Genomic DNA, 24,163 nt, shown 5'->3' on the forward strand with positions numbered 1-24,163 from the left:
ATCAGTCAAGCCTCAAATGAAAGAAAATTAAATCAGAATTTTAAATGGCAAAAAAATGCATTTTGTCCAATATCAATGTTTGGATTTGAAAATTTTGATTGTATAAAATCATATATTGCTGCAGTTTAACTTAAAGTGAAAATAACTCTAGTCCAGTGTGCTTCATGTTTTGGATGCGTTTCTACTGAACTACTTCCTCCAGTATGCATTGAAGTTTTGCTTAGGCCTTGCAATGAACCGTTCCTTTGATTCAGGTGTTAAATTAGGGGTCAATCTAAAAGATGCAGGACGGCCACCCATGATGTAGACTGACTGGGGAAAATCAAATGCGTAGAATAAGCAGACTGAAACATTCAATGCTCTAAACCCCTCAATAAATACTTTAGGTAATCTATAAGTACTACCTTCCCTCGGTTTTGTTCAAGGGTGTAAAATATCTCACTTGGAACGGACCCTGGAAAAGAATCTAGGTTCTAGAAAATGTTCTTATGGTACAGTTGTTTATTTTTATTACAACTATGGGTTGCTTAGATGAGATTTAGTTACAGCTCTGTGTAATTTGTACGCATTCATATTGAATTTCCCATATTTAAACTAATCAGTTTTTTTGCATCCATTTGGGATTTTTTTTTTTAATGCATAGTTCAAATTGTTCAAAATGTCTCCATCCAGTCCGATTTATTACTAAGAAAATACAAAAATGTGATATACTTTGTTACTTATTTGTTTCTTTTTGTATTAATTAGCAATGGCCCCACAATGGGCTCACCCAGAGAAAATGGAGAAAAAGCTTCACGCTGTTCCAGCCAGTAAGACCGTGAAGTTTCGATGCCAGGCAAGCGGCAACCCAATTCCCATTCTGAAATGGTTCAAGAATGGGAAGGAGTTCAAAAGAGACCATCGCATTGGAGGCTTCAAGGTTAATATTTTTTTTTTAGAAATATGTCTTTAAGAGCTTCTTGCAGACTGTCTTTTAAGCATTTTTCTGTTGAACCAGCATCCAAATCCTCACCGAAAGCAAGTATGTGTCTGTAATGTCCTCTCTACATTTGATCACAACCCCCTCCCCTGGAGTAAAAAACGCTTTCAGAGAGTGAACAGCAGTGGCAAGTTTCACCGTTGACCTGAGAAACAATGCAAGCTGAAACCCAATGCCCCAAAAAGGAATACTGTGCCATAGTTATTCCTCCAGGTGGGCAATTCTAGCCATCTGTCTGGATGAAGAATAACACTCTCTGTAATTACATCCACGCAGTTGTAAATTCTCCATCTTACCTTCTGTATTTACACTGTGGGATGTGATTAGTGTTTGTTAGTGTTTCTTCATTTATATAATGTTCATGTTTAAATACTGCAGTAACTTGTGATAAACTTAACATTGTGAGGGGTAATAAAACTTTGAATGCCCGTCTCTGGATTTACTTACCGGGTGCAACACATTTGGTTTGTAGACCAATCTGTTATTTATTGATTTACGCCTTACCAGAAATAACATCATAACCATTTATAGACATCATTTAGTCAACTGCATTTCAGAACTAGATGGAGCCCTAAACTGCATATATCTTTTTTTTAACCACTAACTCAGGATAATTTTATTAATTTCCATTAAGAAATATGTTAAAGCGTTAAATAAGGAAGAAAACAAAGTCGGAAACATAGTCAAAGGAGAAACATGTTAAAAAAGGAACATCAAACCCGAGCGTCAATACACACCACATCAGGAAATCTCGAGCTCTATTTTTAGTCCATAAGGTGAACATTTACATGACAATTTCTCAATTGATTGGTAGAAAAGGGACTGCAGTTGGTAGAACGGTTGCCTTGCAGCAAGAACGTCCTGGGTTCGACTCCCAGCCGGGGGTCTTTCTGCATGGAGTTTGCATTGCATGTTCTCTCCGTGCATGCGTGGGTTCTCTCCGGGTACTCTGGCTTCCCCCCACAGTCCAAAGACATGTCTGTTAGGTTAATTGCTCTCTCTAGATTGCCCGTAGTTGTGTGAATGAGTGTGTGCTTGGTTGTTTGTGTGTTGCCCCCCATTGGACTGGCGATCTGTCCAGGGTGTACCCCGCCTCTTGCCCATAGACTGCTGGAGATAGGCACCAGCTTCCCCGCGACCCACTATGGAAGAAGCGGTAGAATATGACTGACTGGTAGAAAGTCAGAAGAAATATCGTAGTAGCTTGGAGACCTAACTGCTGAGTTCCCTAGTCTTCCTGTGATTCACCACATTTGGGACAAAAATAATTAAATAAACTGACATTTTGACAATTTTCGGATAGATATAATAATTTAAGCTCCTTTTCAGACCAGTATCATTACTCTGATGCCCACAGGCCCTTTTCTATGAATAACTGTCGCTGCAATAGACTTCGTTTTTAAAAGTGAGTCATGCAGAACCTATGAAAACACAGAAGTGAAAGGAAGGAGCTGAAAGTCTAACTTCTCTATACATATTTAGTGCATGTTTTACTTGTGAGGGTAAAATACCCTAAATTAATTTAGCTGTCAAAATGTTATTTAGAGGATCCATTCCATCATACCACTTAAACTCAATTAGTCTGCCTACATTTCTTTCACATGTTGTTTGGCCTTAAAATGCCTGCAAGCGATTGCTAATGCTACACATGTGGTGGGTGAAATGAAGGTTAAAATACTGATAAACTCTCCTTCATTTGGCTCAGACACTGCGGAAACAAAACTCTCTGCTGCAGATATTTATTGTGAGTAAAACCATGTAGGGGGCTATTTATTTATTAACACAATCTGATCACATCAGGGGATGTTTTGTGCTAACGGACAACATAAAAGGTAAAAGCTGCTGTAGAAGACGACCTTTTTTACCTGACAAACATCTTGTTTTAATAGCCTTTTGCAACATTAAGTAGTTGTTCACACACAGGTGTAGGGTGCGTGTTCCCGGTATAAGAAGCAATCTACCCTCCATGTCTGCTCTTCCTGTCATGGTGTGGGCTAACCCAGTCTGGGACCGTGCTTCCCTGCTTCTCCAGCAATCTCCATTTCCAGCTGGGACACATTTAGGAGTTTCCTCTTAGATGTCTCCTGCCCTCGACTCCCTTAAATCCTTAAACAAGCCAGCCAGCAGACTGAACCATCTGGCCGTCTTTAGGTTATGGTGCATAGGTCTTCATAAGCAGCTAAGGGAAGTCTGCCATCCCTCCAACTCTCTTACTTTTAAGGCAGGGCTTCTATTCTTCATATCATCTGCATGGAGCCGTGCAGGAGTGATGGAATAATTTAGACCACATGTATGCGAAGCCAAGCACAACACATCTGGCAGCAGGCAGCTGGACTCCATCACATTTCTTAGCTAAATGAGGGAGACTGTATGGCTCAGTCTGTGTATACGTATGTTTGATGTTGCCATTGCCTTAGAGGTTTGCTGGCTAATCACACACTACCGGTCTTGGCAGATTTATAGAAGAAAAATTATAACATGTCCTGGAAAAAAAGAGCCAGACATCAGTTGGTGCTAATAAGACAGGTTTGGGCACATGCTTAAAAAAAACATACACCTTTTCTTGTGTTCTTTGTTTGGTAAGCCATGAATCGGGTGACTTTCAGACATTTGCTACTGTCCTAATTAAAGCATTTTGTTAGTTATCTTACTGTATTTTATATAATTATCTGTTTAATATTTGTCTTGGCATAAACTGTTTTCTTGATAATTTCTTTTCCCTTTCTTTCAGCTCCGGGACCATGTGTGGACCATCATCATGGAGTCTGTAGTTCCCTCTGATAAAGGAAACTATACGTGTGTGGTGGAAAACCAGTATGGCAGCATCAATCACACCTATCAGCTGGATGTAGTTGGTAATATCATAATCTTTGATTTACCACTTGTTGAAAATTCATATGGCTCCAGTTATATAAATTGGTTAGCTAATCAAATATGATCCCAACAGTGCAGGGATACTTCACAGTTTTGATGAACTCCAGTCATGTTTACTTGCTGCGTGATGGATGTGGGTAGAGCGGAGAAGGGATTACTTCTTATGGGCCAGCTCTCTGACTTGCTCTTACACCATTCGCCTTATAAATCAGTCCCACTTTATCCATCGCTGCTGTCCCCTGGGCTTTCTCCCTCCCGGCTTATTTAGAAGCTTAGAGCTCGATGAGCACTTGGATTGGTTCAGAACGGAGAAAGTACAGTCACAAGAGCTCACTAAGTACCAAAGTATCTCTCTGTCAGAGAGGCCTGCACAGCTGACATCTTTCCAGATTTTGTATTTGTGGGTTTTCCGTAGAGTCCTTTGTTATTAATGTGGAGCCACAAGAGAGCTTTACTTCACTTTTATGTCCTCCATCTCTGTAAGCACCATATGGTCTGGGAATTTAATTTTAAATGCATGTAATTTAAACATTGCTAATTCTTTTCATTTAGTCACATTACAAACTTTCATGTATTCAGATTTTATGTGATAGGCCAACAGGGCAAACGTTGCATGAGTTTCAAAAATGTTTAACCTCAGTCAGGTTGGGTGGAGAGCTACATTTAATATTTTCAAGTCTTGCTACAGATTCCTAATTGAAGTTATGTTTAGACTTTGACTGGACCGTTCTAGCACATGGATATGCATTGGACCAAACTATTCCATTGTTCCTCTGGCTGTATATTTAGAGTTGTTGTCCTGCTCGAAGGTGAAACTCCGTCCCAGTGTCTTTTGCAGCTCCTATTAGGCTTTCTTCCAAGATTAATTTGTCTTTTAGCTCGCCATCCTCCCATCAATTGGGACCAGATTCCCTAACCCTGCTGAATTAAAGCATCACCACATTTTACACTGGTAATGATGTGTTCAGGGTGATTTGCAGTGTCACCGTTCTGCCACATATGTTATGCATCAAGGCCAAAAGGTTGCATTTAAATCCACGCTGACCAGAATACCTTTTTCCACATCTTTGCCATGTGTCCTACATGGCTTATATCACACTGCAGTCAAGACTTCTTATTGTTGTTTGAAATGGCTTCATTTCAACATTGGTTTTCTGTTTACCACTCATTGATAAAGGCCAGGTTTGTGAAGTTCACAGCTAATACTTGCCCTGTCAACAGATTATTCCACCTGAGCTGTGGCTGCTGCAGCAACCCCAGGGGCCTCCTGGCTTTTTTGTTTCCCGATTATTGCTCTCCTTGCTTGGCCTGTCAATTTAGGTAGATGACCATGTCCTAATGGATTATACTGAGATTAAATTATAAACAGGGGGGCTATCTTTACTAATTACATGAATCTTGAAGGAAATTTGTCGCACTGACTTTAATGTAGCTTCAGAGTTAAGAGTACGGTGGCTGGGAGGTGCAAACCAATATTACAAAATCTGAAACACTTTACAAAGACCAATTCACATGTCAGAAAACAATTTAACAAAATGTAACGGAAAGGGAAAGTACCAAGTCTGAGGCTGACCCAGAAGTGATAACTGGAGCGTTCATGGTGACCCAAGATGGACAGCAATCGAGTGGCGTTTTGCCCGTTTTGTGGCACACATAAGAGTAGATTAACTCTGTTTTGTTTTTCGTGTAGTCAGTCCTTAGAGTCTGAGAGACGGCAAGCTCAATTCACGGCAGTTGGAACTAGAAATGGCACTTTCGTCACCGCAGGGTGCAACGGGGTGCCAGACCTGCAGTAATAGCCTCTAAGATGCTGCCACGTTGCCATTAGTTATTAGCTATTGACTGTTATTCGTATTTACTTTCAAATGATGATGTAATTATTGGTTAATATTTAATAAACAGTGGTTAGACCCATAATATAGGTTGGCTGTATTTTCTTGAGATGGAAACTATCTCCTAAATAGCATTATGTGTATGTATAACGTGCTGAAAGGATGATGAAGAGACATTCCACAAGCAGTCGGTTTATTATAGTTCATGAATGGTTACTGTGATGTTAATCAGAGAAAATAAAATGAATTATTTGATTACTTAAAAACACTCTGGCACTCTGAAGAGTCCCTGGCCACAAGGGTGTCACAGGTTACCACAAGGATGCCAGAGGGTGCCACAAGTTGCCAGATTGTGCCAGACCAGCTGTAAAAGCCGCTAAGATGCTGCCACTAAGTGCTGTGTTACTGCGGTCAAATCAGCCGTCATGCGGTTTTGTTGTGCACAAAAGCATCATGAATTACGGCAGTGGCGCTTGCTGAGATCTTAGTAAAAGCAATATTCTTTAAATGAACTGACTCGTGGTGATTGACGTCATTGTTGCTGTTATTTATATTAGATATTTAAAAGTCCACCTGTGAATATGTAGATGACATTTTAGTTTTTGTCACTGTTTTATGTGGTAATTTGTGTGTTCATTATTTGTGAATGTCCATTTATATTCCCTAAGCTTCCACACTTACTAAAACAAAATTGTTTCCAGTGACCAGTCTCACTTCACATTGACAGAAGAACACTTCCAGATGCCACTCATCAAATTTCACCCACATCTAATGTGAAATTTCAAAATTAAAGCCCTTTAAAAATAAGACATTTTAGACATTACTGTGTTTATAGCAATGAAAAGGATTGTTTCCAGTGATTACGCGCACTTCAGAATGACAAGAGAACACCTTCAGATTCCACTCATCGAATTTCCTCAAGATCCGATGTGGAATTTCAAAATTAAAGTCCGTCAACGTTGGACATTTCCATCTATCTTTTACTAAGTTGCCGAATATACAGGTCCTTCTCAAAATATTAGCATATTGTGATAAGGTTCATTATTTTCCATAATGTCATGATGAAAATTTAACATTCATATATTTTAGATTCATTGCACACTAACTGAAATATTTCAGGTCTTTTATTGTCTTAATACGGATGATTTTGGCATACAGCTCATGAAAACCCAAAATTCCTATCTCACAAAATTAGCATATTTCATCCAACCAATAAAAGAAAAGTGTTTTTAATACAAAAAACGTCAACCTTCAAATAATCATGTGCAGTTATGCACTCAATACTTGGTCGGGAATCCTTTGGCAGAAATGACTGCTTCAATGCGGCGTGGCATGGAGGCAATCAGCCTGTGGCACTGCTGAGGTCTTATGGAGGCCCAGGATGCTTCGATAGCGGCCTTTAGCTCATCCAGAGTGTTGGGTCTTGAGTCTCTCAACGTTCTCTTCCCAATATCCCACAGATTCTGTATGGGGTTCAGGTCAGGAGAGTTGGCAGGCCAATTGAGCACAGTGATACCATGGTCAGTAAACCATTTACCAGTGGTTTTGGCACTGTGAGCAGGTGCCAGGTCGTGCTGAAAAATGAAATCTTCATCTCCATAAAGCTTTTCAGCAGATGGAAGCATGAAGTGCTCCAAAATCTCCTGATAGCTAGCTGCATTGACCCTGCCCTTGATAAAACACAGTACTTGACACTGGACTTCTGGCATTTTGGCATTTCCTTCTCCCCCGTCTTCCTCCAGACTCTTGGCACCTTGATTCCGAATGACATGCAGAATTTGCTTTCATCCGAAAAAAGTACTTTGGACCACTGAGCAACAGTCCAGTGCTGCTTCTCTGTAGCCCAGGTCAGGCGCTTCTGCCGCTGTTTCTGGTTCAAAAGTGGCTTGACCTGGGGAATGCGGCACCTGTAGCCCATTTCCTGCACACGCCTGTGCACGGTGGCTCTGGATGTTTCTACTCCAGACTCAGTCCACTGCTTCCGCAGGTCCCCCAAGGTCTGGAATCGGCCCTTCTCCACAATCTTCCTCAGGGTCCGGTCACCTCTTCTCGTTGTGCAGCGTTTTCTGCCACACTTTTTCCTTCCCACAGACTTCCCACTGAGGTGTCTTGATACAGCACTCTGGGAACAAGCCTATTCGTTCAGAAATTTCTTTCTGTGTCTTACCCTCTTGCTTGAGGGTGTCAATAGTGGCCTTCTGGACAGCAGTCAGGTCGGCAGTCTTACCCATGATTGGGGTTTTGAGTGATGAACCAGGCTGGGAGTTTTAAAGGCCTCAGGAATCTTTTGGCAGGTGTTTAGAGTTAACTCGTTGATTCAGATGATTTAGGTTCATAGCTCGTTTAGAGACCCTTTTATGATATGCTAATTTGTGAGATAGGAATTTGGGTTTTCATGAGCTGTATGCCAAAATCATCCGTATTAAGACAATAAAAGACCTGAAATATTTCAGTTAGTGTGCAATGAATCTAAAATATATGAATGTTAAATTTTCATCATGACATTAAGGAAAATAATGAACTTTATCACAATATGCTAATATTTTGAGAAGGACCTGTATTCATGATGTCATATTTTGTTGTCTGATCATTTGTGATCTTTTAGCACTTGAAATATGTTGTAAGGATGATTATATGCAACTGCCACACCTGTTGCAGTGCAGTGTCTAAACAACTGAAGGAGTAGTTCCGAAAACGGGGCAAACGCCACTCGATTGCTTTCCATCTTGGATCACCATGAGTGCTCCCCTTACTTCCGGGTCAGCGTCGGTGTTGGTACATTCCCTTTACATTAGATTTTGTCATTTGTAAATGTATTTTGGGACTTCTGAAAGGGTTTCACGTGTTGTTAAATTGTTTTCTAAAATGTGAATTTGTCTCAAGCTTTGTAAAAGTGTTTCAGATTTTGTAATGTTGATTTGCACCTAAGAGGGTACATATCCTTTTTAACACACTTTTCTGATTTTTATTTATGTAATTTGAAAACCATGGGTTATTTTCCTTCCACTTTACAAATATCATGCTTGGTCTATCAAATATAATCTTAGAAAAATACCATTAGGTTTTGTGTGTCCAGCAGCCGTGGCCATTTTCAGTTTTCTGCATCAATGTCTGATTTTTATTTGGTTATAAGTCAGTTGTACGTACTTTACATACACATTTGTTTGTCTTTTTAGGCCGAGTTTTTATTTAATGTATTTATATTGTGCCAATTCACAACACATGTCGTCTCAAGGCACTTCACAAAGGGTCTGGAATGGTGTAGGGTTGTTGGGGAGGTAAGAATAAACCATTGAGTGTTAGTTTGGCCATTTTAGAATGGGCTATGTGTTGGGGTCTGCCTTACCGTGCACCAAAAGTTGAAACTAAGATTTCTTTGCCCTTCTGCTGTGTTGCAGAACGCTCTCCCCACAGGCCAATCCTGCAGGCTGGCTTGCCAGCCAATCGCACTGCAGTGGTAGGCAGCGACGTGGAGTTTGAGTGCAAAGTGTTTAGCGATCCTCAGCCTCACATTCAGTGGCTGAAACATATTGAGGTGAACGGAAGCCGTGTTGGACCTGATGGTTTACCCTTTGTTCGTGTCCTGAAGGTAGGAGCCGAGTTGGCTTGTTTTTTCTTTTTTTTTTTATGTTTAGAATGCTTTTTGTAAATGACAGTTTGATGCATGTAACTTTTTTATTAGTTTGCTAAATTGGTATGATAGGCACAGGGTTCCTGTGCAGTTTCTAAAAGTATGGAAGCTGACTCTTTTCCTTTTATGGAGAAAGGAAAATAGAGTATGGAAATCTATTAGTATTTGCAGACTTCATTCCCTCCCCTATTATCAACAAGTTATCAGTCAATCCATTATCTGTCCATTAATCTCTGTTCATCTATTCTTCCCTCTGTTTCCACATCTATCCATCCACTGGCCCAAAATTTATTCTCTGTCCATTCCTTTGCTTGTCCGTCCACCCATCCATTAAAACATCCGACCAGTTGTCCATCGGTCAATCAATTCATTCAGCTATCTGTTGGTCCATTGTTTTCTGCCCATCCGTCCATCCAGTTTGTCCACCTGTCCATCTGTCTGTTTGTCTGTCTTTCCATCTACCCATCTGTGTATTTCTCCAGTCGTCCATCTAATCATTTGTCGACCTGCCCATCCCGTCTTTCCTTCCACTTTCTGTTTTTCCAGGGTTATTTTAACGCTCTTCCACTGTAGGGATACAGTATCTGCCATGAATTGCAGTGAATGAGGCTTGTGGTAAAGATTATATTTCTAAAATGTAAAAATGGGCTTAAAAGGCATGAAAATTGTGGAAAAGGTCTGACAAATGTACAGGAACCCTGTGGAATTGTTTTTTAGCCCAGAACTGCCTGTGAAATAAGTACTTTTTTGTTGACTGTTTTATTTCTGAAATGATTGTTGCCATGCTATCCTGCATTCACCATTGTATGCAGTTTTTATTTTCCTGTGCTGCACCTGACTTGTTTTTATTTCTAGCATTCGGGGGTCAATAGCTCGGACGCTCAGGTGCTCACCCTCTACAATGTGACTGAGGAGGAGAGCGGAGAGTATATATGTAAAGTGTCCAATTATATAGGAGAAGCCAATCAGTCGGCCTGGCTGACTGTCATCAAATATGACCCTGCAGGTAACCACCACGCAGCAGCAGAGGGACAACACATGGGAGGCGATTCTAGGAGCACCTGCAAAAACTTAGAACCTGAGACAAGCTCAGCTGTTTCTCTCCTCCCTCCATCCGATCCGCCCTCCCTCTCTCCTCAGTGATCCTGACTGTAAATGACGCTATGGAAAATTCCCAGCAGAACAGTTGAAAGTGTTTAGTCTCAGGTTGATGTTGGACCCACTCTCATTTCTGCCTCATGCCTGTGCTGTGCAGATCCCTAATAAGGGCCTCTCCTGCCTCCTTCTATTACTCTTGCTCCCTTGCCCTTCAAAGTCCTCTTTACACGGTTCACAAACTCTTTCTCTCTCCCTCTCTATATATGTTTTTTTCCCCTCTTGATTCTCATCCTTTGCTTATCTGTGTTTCCATACCTCCTGTTTGTGTGTATGTGATGTCTTTTGTCAAAGTTTGAGTCATAAATATGTCCTGTTCTGCTGTGGAGTCTTCCATGCCCATCTCTTGCATGTGGAGATGAGACTGAGGTATTTTAGGTGGTGATGGGATGGTCCAAAGTGAGGTTCAGCGGTACGGACGCAGTCTAACAACCTTTTTCCACTAACAGATACTGGAGGGCTCTTCCTGACAGAGCTCCCCATTGGGTCTCTTTGGTGTGTTGCCTTTTGGCTAGATGGTCTTGTGTTGCTTTACCTTCAGAATCCTAAACTCATGGTCCCTTTTCCCTCCTGGGCCTTGTTGGGTCTACTTCCTTTATTTTCTAGACTGCTGGCCTTAACACCACGGACAAGGAAATGGAAGTCCTTCAACTGAGAAATGTCTCTTTTGATGACGCTGGGGAGTATACGTGCTTGGCGGGCAATTCTATCGGGTTCTCTCATAACTCCGCATGGTTGACAGTCTTGGAAGGTATCAGTGGTTCTGTCTCTTTCTTACACTTGTCATTCACCTTTTTCCATCTCAAGCCTGGCTGTTCTTCTTCGGATTTGCCTGAACCGGGTCTTGACTGGCTACGATTCATGTGACAAATCTGAGGGGAAGCCTGTGCCTCTCTGAGCTCAGCATGACTCCAGTTCCATCTTAACTCCTAAGATGGAGCAGAGTTGGAGAGGCATGCTCTGCTGTTTCTTCTGTTTGGGAAATCAGCAAATGCCAAACAGCCCAAGAGCTGTTAAGGGCTAGGAATATGTTTAAAGGGTAAAATATCACCTAGAAGTTTATAAAGGGGTTGTTTGGCAGCTTTGTGGTCAGATTTCACCTTGAATGATCTTCCTTTCTGCTACTTAACGGGTGTTTGCATTTAATTGATTCCAGGCTGATTTTCTTTGACAAGGGCTTAAAATGACATGTATTGCTGATGTCATTTCCTGCTGTGAACACAGTGGCTGGCTTTGATAATTGGCTCGCTGCGAAGGATGTGCCTCATTCCTCAGAATGCTGGAATGGGCATTTCTCCAATTATCAAGCTGCTTGTCAGTCAGCCTTTTCACACAGGTGTAACTCACTTGTGTTGCTGGTGTTGGTTAGGGGTGTAATGGTGCACTTCAGTCAGTATGTTCAGTTTGAGATGCGCTTCGCAACACCGACTCATTCCAGTGCAAAAATACTCTGCTCCTCACAAAAGACAAAACATTTGTTCCTTTTTTTTCAGTCGGCAAATATGTTTAAGATAAGCTTTTATAGAATTTCTAAATGACACTGATTCTTTTTTTTCTTTTCTTTTTTTTTTTTTGTACAGATGCACTGACCAGAACTTTGTGGCTGTTTTTTTTTTCACACTGATTTTAGCTTGAACTCTAATACAAAAGATAATAGAACTAGCGCCGCAGCTAACGATTATTTTAAGTATTCCGTTGATTATTCTGACGATTGAGAAATTGGATAAAAGATTGGCATACTCTGCAGATTTTTTATTGAACTACTTAAGCTTATTTTATGTAGAAATATAGAGTAATAGAAATAAATAAGAGACAATGCAAGTAAACAAATAAATAATCATTTAGTGAAAACAAAAATCAACATTGTATTGCCTAAAATGTAATAACACAGCAAGTCGCAAACAAAAAAGTGCATAAAGTGCCATTCGCATATTGCATTTTGGATCTTTAAAGAAATGTTTTTCAACCTAAAAAATCGTATTGTTATCCAGATCAGATAAAACCCAAGTAGCATACTTAAATGCCACGTTACACTCTTATTGATTTTTTTTTTTTTTCAGTGCAAAAACAGAGAAGAAAAATAAGATTTTTTTTTTTTTTTTACAAAACTTGAACCAGAAGAGAGCAATTTTACAGACGAAGAAGGTTTTTTATCTTAATGCAAAATGTACATGTTTTTGTACAGTTGTGGCTCAATCAGTGCTGTGAGTGGGTTATTTTAGTAAACAGCATGTTTTAGTCTTCATACTCCAGTTAACAATTATTCGATTACTAAATTAGCTAACGATTAATTCAAAAATCGATTAATCACGATTAATCCAAATAATTGTTTCAGCCCTAAACAGAACAGCATTCAAACTACATTTTTCTTTCCTACCTACTGTGAGCATATGAGACAAAATTACTGCAGATTTGACATTTGCTCATTGTAAATACAAGATGCTTAGGATTGTTACAGAGTCCACAAACTAAGATGGTTTCTGTGTATTGCTTTGAAAATGTAGCCCTTACCTTACCTCTCAGATTTCCAAAATGCTGCCAATGCATCTGTCATAACAGAGGATAAAAACATCTCGGTTGTGTCAGCCTTCCTGTCAAAAGTCTCGCAGTCTGAATAAACCGGGAACGTCTCAATGTGTCAGATAATGCCATTTACTTTTAAATAATTACTAACATCTCTGTTCCTCTTTTGCCTTTATTTTCTAATACCCCAGTGATGCTTAAAATAGCTAACTTTTGAGTCCTCGTCTCCTTTCTAGGCTACCTTTGTTGTGCCGAACAGCTCCTCAACAATTCCTCTTCGTGTCCCCTCACAAACTTTGGAAATTTGTTTCCAAAGCATCAGCAGGACAGAAAAATATATGGCTCAAGATAACATTTAATTATGTAAATCCTGCATCCTCCACAACAATAGTTTTGGTTCTAAAACATCCCGATGCTTTAGCTGTGGCCTTTTCTGTGGCTAGCATGTCCTCTAGGTCTGGGCCTGGCAGCGTGTGTATCTAGGTGCAAAGGCAGGTCCCTAACTAAACAGACTTAATCCTGGCCTATAATTAATCTGTAAAACAGGCTGAAATAACAGAGACTGAAATGTAATATTCTATTAAATCTGACTTTAGATTATATTTTTATTTCTAGAGTTTATAAGTGCTGTTCGTCAGTAGTGCTAAGCATGAACAAAATCTGTATTCACAGCTGCTCCTTGCTTGTGGCTTCTGTGCACAAGGCTGCCTCTCAAACAAAATTATATTCCACACATTTGGTTTTTTTAGTTTGTTTGGTGAAAAGTGCGATCCATTACACCCCTTCTACTGGTATGAATAAATGTTGGTGTCTTTTATCAAGTGGGAGGAAAAAAACACGATCTTAATTTGTCGGTTTCCTTTGCTGAATATATTTTTCTGCCATTTATTCCAAAATGATTGTGTGACGAGCTTTGATTTACCAGAACCAACACACAACCCGTTTTAAGATTGAAGTTTCATGCATGAGAATCAGCCAATTAATTCAGGCTGAGCACATACCTTATATAATGCTTCTTGAATCCTACCAGTACATGTAAAATGGGATTTAGACTATTTAGTAAACACAATTGTGTATAAAGTAATGATTGTGTGTAAAAGTCAGATCCTTGGAGCTGCAACCTTTCATATACACATTATCTTCGGAAATCAAGAAACAAGTTGAACTTTATATTTCAGTTCACCTTGATTTATTTTGTGTGATAAACCAATACAAAGTACAGTATGGTGGGGAGCTGGAAGGAAATGATAAAACATGTTTAGGGCATTTGTACTCTGCCCCTTTTACTTTGACACTCCTAAATAAACTCCAGCACAATCAGTTGCATTCACAAGTTACGTAATTAGTTAATACAGCCCCCCCTGTGTGTAATTTAATGCCAATATACATCCAGCTTAGAACATCCTGATAAGGCTGAGGAACACAGCAGACGGGTCAGGGATAAAGTTGCTGGAATGTTTAAGGAAGGGTTAGGTTATAAAATAATTTTCCGTTCCAAGCCTCATTTGAAAATGAAAAGAGTACGGCATAACTGAAAATCATGGCTGTCCACCAAAACTTAGAGACTGAGAAATGAAAGTATTCATTGGAGAAGGAACCAAGAAGGTGAGGGTAACTCTGGAGAGGCTCCTGGGATCAACGGCTCAGCTGGTAAAAGCTGTCCACAGGACAACTGTTAGTTCAGCACTTTAAATATCAGACCTATATGGAAGAGGGGAAATAATGAAACCATTGCTGAAATAAAGTGATGCTTACAGTTTGCCACAAGCCATGTAGGGACCACAGCAAACATATTGAGGAGGGTGCTCTGGCCAGGTCAGATGAGACCAACATTTCACTTTTTGGCATACATATAAAACCTTTGGAAAACTTAACCCTTCTCATCACCCCAAACACCATCCCCATGGTGAAGCATGGTGGTAGCCGTATCATGCTGTGGATATGCTTTTACTGAATACAAATGGATGCCAAACTATTCAGATTTTGTTTTTACATTTTTGAAAACCATGTATCGTTTTCCTTCTGCCTAACATATGTTCTACTTTGTGTTGGTCTTCCAACTAACAACCACTATGCAGTGACATTTGTGGTTTTAACTTGAGAAAATGTGGGAAGAATTTGAAGGCATGAATATTTTTTCAATACACTAAACATAAAGAACTAGAAATCAGACAGACATCAAAACAATCACATCTTTTTAATGAGTTTTCAGACCTTTGGACTAGTCCATGTGGTGTGTGCTGAATCTCAGTCCCATACAGTTTAAAGGCTCTGACTTTTAACCATTGTACAACAATGCAGGTTTATTTTATATGTATGTGTAACCGCATTGGTTATTCCTTGCTGTGAGCTGTTTTTTGGACTGACATGTTCCTTTAGTTCATTCACGACTGCTTACCGTGCTTCTCCCGCCCCCTGTCATCCTGCTCCACATCTAGCTGTCACACCGTACCCCCCAGCCAGCAGCACCTACTTGGAGGTGGTAATCTACTGTGTGGGCTTCTTTCTAATCGCCATCATGATCACCATTGTCATTATCCTCAAGATTCGGGCCTCCTCAAAGAAGAGTGACTTCAACGGTCAGCTGGCTGTCCACAAGCTGGCCAAAAGCATTCCTCTGCGCAGACAGGTAACAGAAAGTAGATAGGGGGTTTGCCATTTTTATACTCTTTCACCTTTTCTTCTGTCTACAGCTCATTTTGTCTTATAAACACAAAGCTTTTCAGTATGTGACACTAGTTTAGCGAAACTTTATATTTCTACCTTATCTTTTGGTTGATATGACCGTGATAATATGTTGACAAAGCCTTCAGGTTCTTAATATTTGGTGAAGGTCTTGTATCAGGTATGTATAGGTATATGAAAACTGTACACTGTGCACCACCTTATTGTTTTTACAGGAACATTTCTATTACAGTAATTGCAGCGAGGGGTACTACTGGCTTCCTGAACACCTTTTTATCTGTCTTTGTTCCACTTTGAGAGAAGTAATGTCCCCCTTTTTTACCTCAGGTGTCTGTGGACTCGAGTTCCTCCATCCACTCTGGAGTGATGCTAGTTCGTCCCTCCCGCCTCTCCTCCAGTGGGACTCCAATGCTGTCAGGAGTATCTGAATATGAGCTACCACAGGATCCCCGCTGGGAGATCCCCAGAGACAAGTAGGTTTTAATGCAGTTTATCAGAAGCCTTGAGCTAATCTGTGGTGGCTCCTATGTTTCTGTTTGGTGCTCAGCATAGACAGTGACGCTACCTGCGGCACATGTTCTACCTATGATTAAATCTGTTGTCTCGAGAGCGGCGCTGGAGATGAACATCACATGTTTCTGTCTTCATGCCTGAGCAGTTCCAGCAGGGTTTTGATTGTTTCCAGTCAGTCTAAAATGTGACCGCAAGACAGAGACAAAATATTGCGTCCATTTTAGTCTCTTTGCACTGGCTGCCAATATATTTTGGAATTCGCTTTGGAAATTTTTTTACACACCTCTAGTCAGATCGAGAAATGTTGCCATTGCCGTGATTCTTTTGGACTTTTTTAAAAAGCAGCTAAAACTTTTTTTTTTTGTTTTGTTTGATAGACTTTTAATTACAAAGGGTCTGTTTGCTTTATGTTGGTTTGGTTTATGTGAGTTTTTTTTAAGACTCTTTCATTTTTTTTTTTTTTTAGCTATTTTGTTTACTTTGTATTTTTTTAGTTTCTGTGAAGCATTTTGTGGTTTTTACCTTTTAAACAAGCTTTACTCACTTAACATCTGAATGCTGTTGCTTCATTTGAAATTCTTCCACTGTCTCCTCTCCGTCTCACAGACTTGTTCTTGGTAAGCCACTGGGTGAAGGCTGCTTCGGTCTGGTGATGATGGGGGAGGTTCTGGGTCTGGACAAAGAGAAACCAAATCGTGTGACCAAGGTTGCAGTGAAAATGTTGAAGCGTAAGTAGTTTACCTGACAGGTTTATGTGCTGTAAACTTCTGGCGCTTTATTGTAGTTCTGTGATTTACAGAAATAAGTTGAGTCATGGGGATCTTGCAGATTGGAAAGTTTTCAGCTTATAGAAATGGGTACAAAGGAAGATCTGTAGACTTCTGGGACATGCAAACAAAAAAAAAACTTTGAACAAGGATGCCCTCCCTGCCATGGAGCAAATGGGAGAGCAGAGTAAAAATTTATGAGAACCCTTGCCATCCCATATAAAATGGTGTTCATTAAACACCACCAAGGAGTGAAGATGGATGGAAAGTAGCATTTCTTTCTTCTGTTAAGTGCTTTTCCTCAGGGAGTATTCTACAAAACAACAAACAGCACTCTGTCACTAAACAGCTGGAGTGATGGTGTGAATATTTCGCAAAGTCATTACTGGGAAGCCTTATTTTTTGCCACTTCACCAGCAAAGCAAGGACTAAGTACTTTAATATGATGATTTTTTTTTTTTTTTTTGTCATGCTTTGCAGCTGATGCTACAGAGAAAGACCTGTCAGACCTCATTTCAGAGATGGAGATGATGAAGATCATTGGGAAGCACAAGAACATCATTAATCTGCTGGGAGCCTGCACACAGGATGGTAAGAGAAGACGGACAGGAGCCTGATACTGACCTGCTCCAGTCAACTCGCACACACAGACACACACATAGTTGTCCCCCAGACAATGGTGCTGCTGTAAGCCTCACTTTGGGAGGGGCGGGGGGGTGTGTGTGGAAAAGCATGAATAAATGATTCTGACACCAGCTTCCGAGCTCGCAGCTTGATTCAACTATGGCTGCTGTCGTTCCGCTACAATCATTTGTGCTTAAAAAAAATCTAAGCTTCAATGACCCTACATGGACATTGCTCACATTTCAAATTAAAAGCATTCATTAAATTGCAGTTTATTAATCCACACAGACACAATTTGATTAATTACTTTTTGCAACATTGTTAGGTTTTCTTGTTCTACTCTCCTTTAGCTCTAATATGTTTAACTTATTAGCCATAGAAATCTGCTTTCACAGTTCATTCTGATGAGTGGTAAGCTTTTTGTTTTTAAATGTTGTCTTGGCTTTACGTGCTGGAGTTTTAAACTCAACTGAGAATTGATGGCCAGTTGTCATTGCAAAAACTGTCCACAAACAAGAGGTTGTAGTTGTTTAGACCCCTGTAAAAAGTGGTGAATTTAATGCATCAGTCGAAAGAAAAACAAAACTAACTGTGTGATAATTTGTATAGAAAATTCCATCTTGGACTGTTTTCCCAGAGAAAAATTCAGAATACCGGGCACTAGAGAGCTTTAAAATGTCTGCAAAGAAGGCATCCGTGACTCTGGAAAAAAAACATGCTGTAGATGCAGGCCTCCTACAGATGGTGTTTGTGGAACAGAGGTTTCTGGTTGAGGATTGTGGTTTTAGGAGTTCCTTGAAAAATTCCCGTGGAGGCACTGGTGGATCAACAGACAAAGATTGTATTCATAACAGAGGTGGGTGAGGAGCCAGCAAGGTGTCCGGAGCATAGGTGTCATGTGTTCAGTTATAATAATCTTATCTTAAATATTTAGATTTTCATATATTGGCTGAAGAAAAATACCTTTTTTTAGCTGTTCTAAACTTTAGAGACTAAAACAAGTATATAACAAGCTGATATTAGCTGGTTTATTTCTGTGGCTGTTTGCCCTGCCAGCCAGTCTGCCATTGCTGCTTAACACATATCCATCCTGTAGCCTCTCCAGCTGTAGCATTAAAGAACATAATGATTGTGAAATAATTTCCACACAGAAATCTTTCCAAACAGCCAAGTTTGTGTAGAAAGAGTGTAATTGTGCTCTTTCAGCCAGCTGTTATTGTTTAGTTTAAAATGTTTTAATTAACAGATATTAACCCATATTATTAAAGGATAAATCAGAAACCCAAACTGCAGGTGTGTTTTTTTTTTTTTTTTGTTCATATATTCTTGCTTGCTTCTGTTTCTAGGTCCCCTGTATGTCATAGTTGAATATGCGTCCAAGGGCAACCTTAGGGAGTACTTGCGAGCCCGCCGCCCTCCGGGAATGGAGTACTGTTACAACCCAGACCAGGTTCCTGTGGAGACCATGTCCATCAAAGACCTGGTGTCCTGTGCTTACCAAGTCGCTCGAGGCTTGGAGTATTTGGCTTCCAAAAAGGTAACCAAGGAGTACAAACCAGTTCACAGCTTACTTTAGACTGTGACGTTCTAACCGTTTAGTCTTTCTACCTCCCAACGTTTATCCCAAGGGCTGAGATTAAGTCTTGATAATGTCTGTTTTTATGCTTTTAGTGCATCCACAGAGATTTGGCAGCTCGCAATGTGCTGGTGACTGAGGACAATGTGATGAAAATCGCTGACTTTGGCCTCGCAAGAGATATCCATCATATTGATTACTATAAGAAGACCACCAATGTGAGTATTAGTGTAAAAAACACTTATTATAACTTCATAGAAAGTAACTAATAAATCATAGTAACATTTGTCTTTTTCACAGGGTCGTTTGCCTGTGAAGTGGATGGCTCCCGAGGCTCTGTTTGACCGGATATACACACACCAAAGTGATGTGTGAGTGTCTCATCTCAGTTTCCTAATTCCTTGGTGCTTGTGTGATTTAGATGATCATAAAACGAGACACTTCTCTCTGGGCCTCTCTTCAGCTGGTCATTTGGGGTTTTGCTGTGGGAGATCTTCACCCTGGGAGGCTCTCCGTACCCTGGCGTACCAGTGGAGGAGTTGTTCAAGCTGCTGAAGGAAGGTCACCGAATGGACAAGCCTTCAACATGCACTCACGAGCTGTAAGGAAACAACGAAACACTGCATCGTTCTGTAGATCGGACTGCTTAAACAGCAGTGACCTTTCATGGGGTAAACTGTTGAAAGTAACAAGTTAGACGATGTCACCAGATGCTTGCACAGCAACATTTCACATTTGTCGTTTTACAGCCACTGGCCTCAGACCCCAAACAAAAGTACCGCATAATTTAGAGGTGAAATCAAAATTATTAATGTTTTTGATATGTTATACCAATATTATTTTAAGTGTGGTGTGCCTTTGTGTTTAGCTCCCCTGACTTTCTAGAACCACTTTTTGCTGGAATTGCAGCTTAGGTTACGTCTCTACCAGCTTTAAAAATGGAATGGCCTAATTTTCTTCTGCATTCTTCTTCCTTCAGTGATAAAATAGCTCTAGTCAGACATCAGTTTTCAAGTCCTTCCACAAGTTTTTAGTTGCTTTGCTGTCTGCATTGTGTCAACCCTCTGACATGAATATGTTTTAAACAAAATCATTCCATCATGGCTCTGGCTGCATTTTTAGGGTTGTTGTTCTCTGAGGTGAACCTTTGCCCTAGTCTTAATTAATTTGTTGCTTCTAACAAGCTTGCTTCCACAGTTGTAGTATTTACCTTTATTCATCTCATCCACTCTGACCAGTTTTCCCAATCCATGCCGACTTAAAAAAATAAAAATAAAAGTCCCCGAAGTATTTTGCTGCTATTAACCCTGCTCCACCGTAGGGATGGTGTTTTAAAAGGTTATGTGTTTTTATCCACACAGTATTTTGCAGGTAGGCCATTTTAGTCCACATTTTTGTGTCATCTGACCAGAGCACCTTCTTCCACACGTTTGCTGCTTCCCCGTTTCAGGTGCTTGTCTGATCACCGTTATCTTAGCCCAGCCTCTTAGTTGAAATGGTCTGCCATGTCTCAGTAGGTTTTACATTTCAGGCGATCGGTTGGACATTGCTCTGTGAGATGTGCCAAGCCGGAAAACCGGGGTTTAACCAAGCCCGCTTTAAACATGATATTTATGAGCTGGCTAGTTGGTCTTTGTGATGCTGTTTTTTTACTACTGTTCTCTTGCAAACCCTTGAGAACTTTACAGAAGGCCTCAGGGAGTAGAAAAGAAATACACGCCACACTTTTAAGATTTGTGTTTGTTGTATCAGAGAAACTCCGACTAAAATACATGAAGGTTTATGGTTGGTAGCCTGACAAAAACCGACAGGGTTTGAGGGAAAGGTGTTAACATTAAGGCGCTATACATGTAGCAGTGTCTACGCTATAAATAACCGTTGTTTAAACTGACTAGTCCTTCCAACACTAAAATATTATTGTTAAAGAGTACTAACAGATCGGTATGCCAGCCCTCACAGAATGACTCTTAGCTTGGTCTCAAACCTTGTTCTCTGCCTGGAAAGTTGGCATTAATATTTATAATACCCATGTTGTTACATAGCAGAAACATTCCAGGTGCTTGGCAACATTATAATGTTCCCTCCAAATGTTTGCGTGATGACCGATGAAATAAAACGCTTAACACGGTGTGAGCTGCAGCTGGAACACATTGTGCAGTTTTGTTGTTACGTTATCTACCTTCTGAGACCGAATGTCTGCTTTTTGAACTCTCCTCTGTCGAGTTTAACATTCTTTCAGCATGAGATTTGATCTCGGAGAATAAAGCTGAGATTGTTATTCAAGGAGCTTTATATTATTGAAGCTTATGATCTCTGCAGGTATATGATGATGAGGGACTGCTGGCATGCTGTGCCCTCTCAGAGACCCACATTCAAACAGCTGGTAGAGGACCTAGATCGATGTCTGGCCATGACGTCCAACCAGGTGAGGCTGCCCTCTGCCCGGTGGCCAGCAGATCATCTGTGGTTGCGTTGGATGACGAATTGCTTAACATTTTCTTGTATTTTTACTCCTTACAGGAATACTTGGAGCTCTCTGTGCCTCTGGACCAATATTCCCCAAGCTACCCCGACACCCGGAGCTCTACCTGCTCCTCCGGCGAGGACTCGGTTTTCTCCCACGACGCAGGAGCAGAGGAGCCCTGCCTACCGAAATTCCCTCCTCACTCTAATGGGGCAGCCATCAAAAAACGTTGAGAGCTCCTTTTCACTCACAGACACTGGCATATCCTCAGCTCCCTGCCTCATGGGGTGGGACTTCTCCCCACACATTCCCAGAAATGAAGCTAAAAAAATATCTTGGATCCTTCGTGAGAGAGGAGCTTTGAGGACACTGAGTTGGACCACTCGGACTGCGGGTTGCAGCCAGTTCTTGGTGGCAGTGGTGTTATGAGGGGCACTTTTTATTGCCAGGAGTAGTGATTTCTTGCAGCTTCGGAAAATGAATGGACTCTCAATTTTCTTTTCACTTTGGGCATTCCACCGTTCGATCAGGAGAACGGAATGGACTGATAGAGAGTTGGATTTTTTTCGACTTTTTTGTGTTGCTCTGTAATGGTCATAATTGCTTGTTTGGTCTGGTTTTTTTGGACCAAATCCAGAAATGTGCAACACCCTCATTCACTCTCTTCTTGTAAATACAGTTAGAAAATTTAAAATATGAATATATATTTACAAAGTACTCTTATTTTTATTACCTTAATTGATTTATTGTGTTTTGTACAAGGATGTTTGATCTGTTTTCTAATATAGTCCAGAGAGGGGCAGTTGTTACATGAGCTTCTTAAATAATTGTTGAGGAATATGTGGCGAGTTTGTTTTTTTTGTTTTTTTTTAACAATTATGATTCCCCTGAATATATCAATGGAAATCTGTAACTGTATTTCATAGCTCAACCTTGCAGTATAAACTAACTCGAGCTTTTGCTCGAGTTTTTTCCAGCAGAGGAAAAGATTTCTGAAAATCTTTTTTCTTGCTTGCAACTATGTTTATTGTCAAGACAAGTTACAACTGTAAATATTCCTGGCTGTACATCATGCTTTGTAAAATCCAGAGATCCTGCCTTTGTCAACATCATGCACTTCCACTGTGCCTGACTTTCATGTGATGAACTGTATTACTGTAATGTAAATGCTTTAACAGGGGCGGAACACGTATTGCACCGTAAAAAGGATTACATTAAATAAAATATTATTGTTCAACAAGCTGAGCTTTCAGAGTATGAACTTGACTCCATAAATTGCTCTATAAATATCATGATTTATTTTTATGTTTTGGATGTAAATTATGTTTACAGAGATGAAGGGAACATTTGCCACTTCAATCTCCCGTCTTTCCAACGTGGGTTGCTGGTGTCTGATTAGATATGGTGATGTGCTGCTGACATCAGAAGAAACGCTGGAGAGTGCATAGAGTCACAACTGGCAGTAAACTGGTGATTTATTACTGTTTTCAATGGCTTGGCAAGTGCTGGTGCTACTCTCCCAATCCATCAACTGCCCCAACCTTGATGCCCGGCTCTGGCTTCCTGCCATTGGCTGATGCATCACCTGGATTGCAGTCTCCATGCAACAGGCAAACATCCGACCCTTTTTTAAAAGCAAGCTCTCACCGCTTAGGTCAATGCAGTTACCCTTCAGTACATTTTGTATTGCATGAAAGGGTCTTGGTGATTTATTTGCTAATGAATAACAGATTCAAGGTACTTTAATACCAACTGGTATTAAAAGCATTTGAGAATAAAGACAATGCTATGTGCTTGAGTCGGGTCACTACTGTCCATATCTGTCTACAGTTGGTTGCAGAAGTACTTATCATCCTTGAACTGCAAACTTCATTGTATTTTATTTGAATTTTAAGTGATAGACACAAAGTAGAACATAATTGTGAATGGAAAGAAAAGGATGCCTGGGGCATTCGTGTGTAGCCCAGGTTTACATAAACGAGTATTTTTGAGATACATCTCTACCAGCTTTGCACATCTAGAGTTTTTTTCTGTCTTTGCAAAATAGTCTGTGAACATTCATTTTGAGAGCCTTCCACAGATTCTCAATTGGATTTAAGTTTGGTCTTTGATTAGGCCATTCTAACACATGAATACATTTTAACTTAACCATTCCATGGTGGTTTGAGGTTCTGTCCTGTTCAAAGGCGAACCTCTGCCCCAGTCTCAAATCTTTTTGCATCATCTACATATTTTCTTCCAGTTGCCCTGTTTTAAGCAACCCCCACAGCATGATGTGACACAGTGGGGGTAGTATGTTCAGGCGGATGTGCAGTTTTTTACTCGTAGCCCACTAACTTTTTAGGAGACTTCTGTTGGCGATAGTTTCAATGGATTTTATTTAGGTGTGACAGGTTAAAAGGCGCTGAATACACATGCATGCCAAACTTGACCAATTATTATTTGTAAAGCAAAAAAGAAAGCCAGGTACCTTTGCCCTTCCATTTTATCTATCCCATCAAATTCCAATAAAATACAACGAGGTTTGTGGTTGTAACACA

At 40.3% G+C, this 24,163-nt stretch overlaps 1 protein-coding gene and 1 long non-coding RNA gene across 5 annotated transcripts in view; one reads left to right on the top strand and one right to left on the bottom strand.

Moving 5' to 3' along the window:
• Nucleotides 1–16,867, bottom strand: part of LOC124877370 — a 57,490-nt gene extending 40,623 nt beyond the window's left edge. The window contains exon 1 of the long non-coding RNA XR_007040503.1: nucleotides 16,737–16,867. This is a non-coding gene — a long non-coding RNA (uncharacterized LOC124877370). The remainder of the gene's footprint in view (nucleotides 1–16,736) is intronic.
• fgfr1a (fibroblast growth factor receptor 1a) overlaps nucleotides 1–22,863 on the top strand; it is a 40,450-nt gene extending 17,587 nt beyond the window's left edge. The window contains exons 5-18 of one of the 4 annotated variants that reach the window (XM_047380489.1): nucleotides 747–919; nucleotides 3,711–3,834; nucleotides 9,084–9,274; nucleotides 10,172–10,322; nucleotides 15,433–15,629; nucleotides 16,007–16,152; nucleotides 16,799–16,920; nucleotides 17,440–17,550; nucleotides 18,930–19,120; nucleotides 19,255–19,377; nucleotides 19,460–19,530; nucleotides 19,623–19,760; nucleotides 21,479–21,584; nucleotides 21,680–22,863. In XM_047380489.1, the coding sequence (XP_047236445.1) occupies nucleotides 747–919; nucleotides 3,711–3,834; nucleotides 9,084–9,274; nucleotides 10,172–10,322; nucleotides 15,433–15,629; nucleotides 16,007–16,152; nucleotides 16,799–16,920; nucleotides 17,440–17,550; nucleotides 18,930–19,120; nucleotides 19,255–19,377; nucleotides 19,460–19,530; nucleotides 19,623–19,760; nucleotides 21,479–21,584; nucleotides 21,680–21,856 (2,021 nt within the window). In that variant the 3' untranslated portion in view covers nucleotides 21,857–22,863. Of the gene's footprint in view, nucleotides 1–746; nucleotides 920–3,710; nucleotides 3,835–9,083; nucleotides 9,275–10,171; nucleotides 10,323–11,077; nucleotides 11,223–15,432; nucleotides 15,630–16,006; nucleotides 16,153–16,798; nucleotides 16,921–17,439; nucleotides 17,551–18,929; nucleotides 19,121–19,254; nucleotides 19,378–19,459; nucleotides 19,531–19,622; nucleotides 19,761–21,478; nucleotides 21,585–21,679 lie in introns of all 4 variants that reach the window. The other 3 variants (XM_047380490.1, XM_047380492.1, XM_047380491.1) reach the window with 3 other exon arrangements.
• Nucleotides 22,864–24,163: the final 1,300 nt, after the last annotated feature.

This window comes from Girardinichthys multiradiatus, chromosome 12 (assembly GCF_021462225.1).
Source record: "Girardinichthys multiradiatus isolate DD_20200921_A chromosome 12, DD_fGirMul_XY1, whole genome shotgun sequence".
NCBI lineage: Eukaryota > Metazoa > Chordata > Actinopteri > Cyprinodontiformes > Goodeidae > Girardinichthys > Girardinichthys multiradiatus.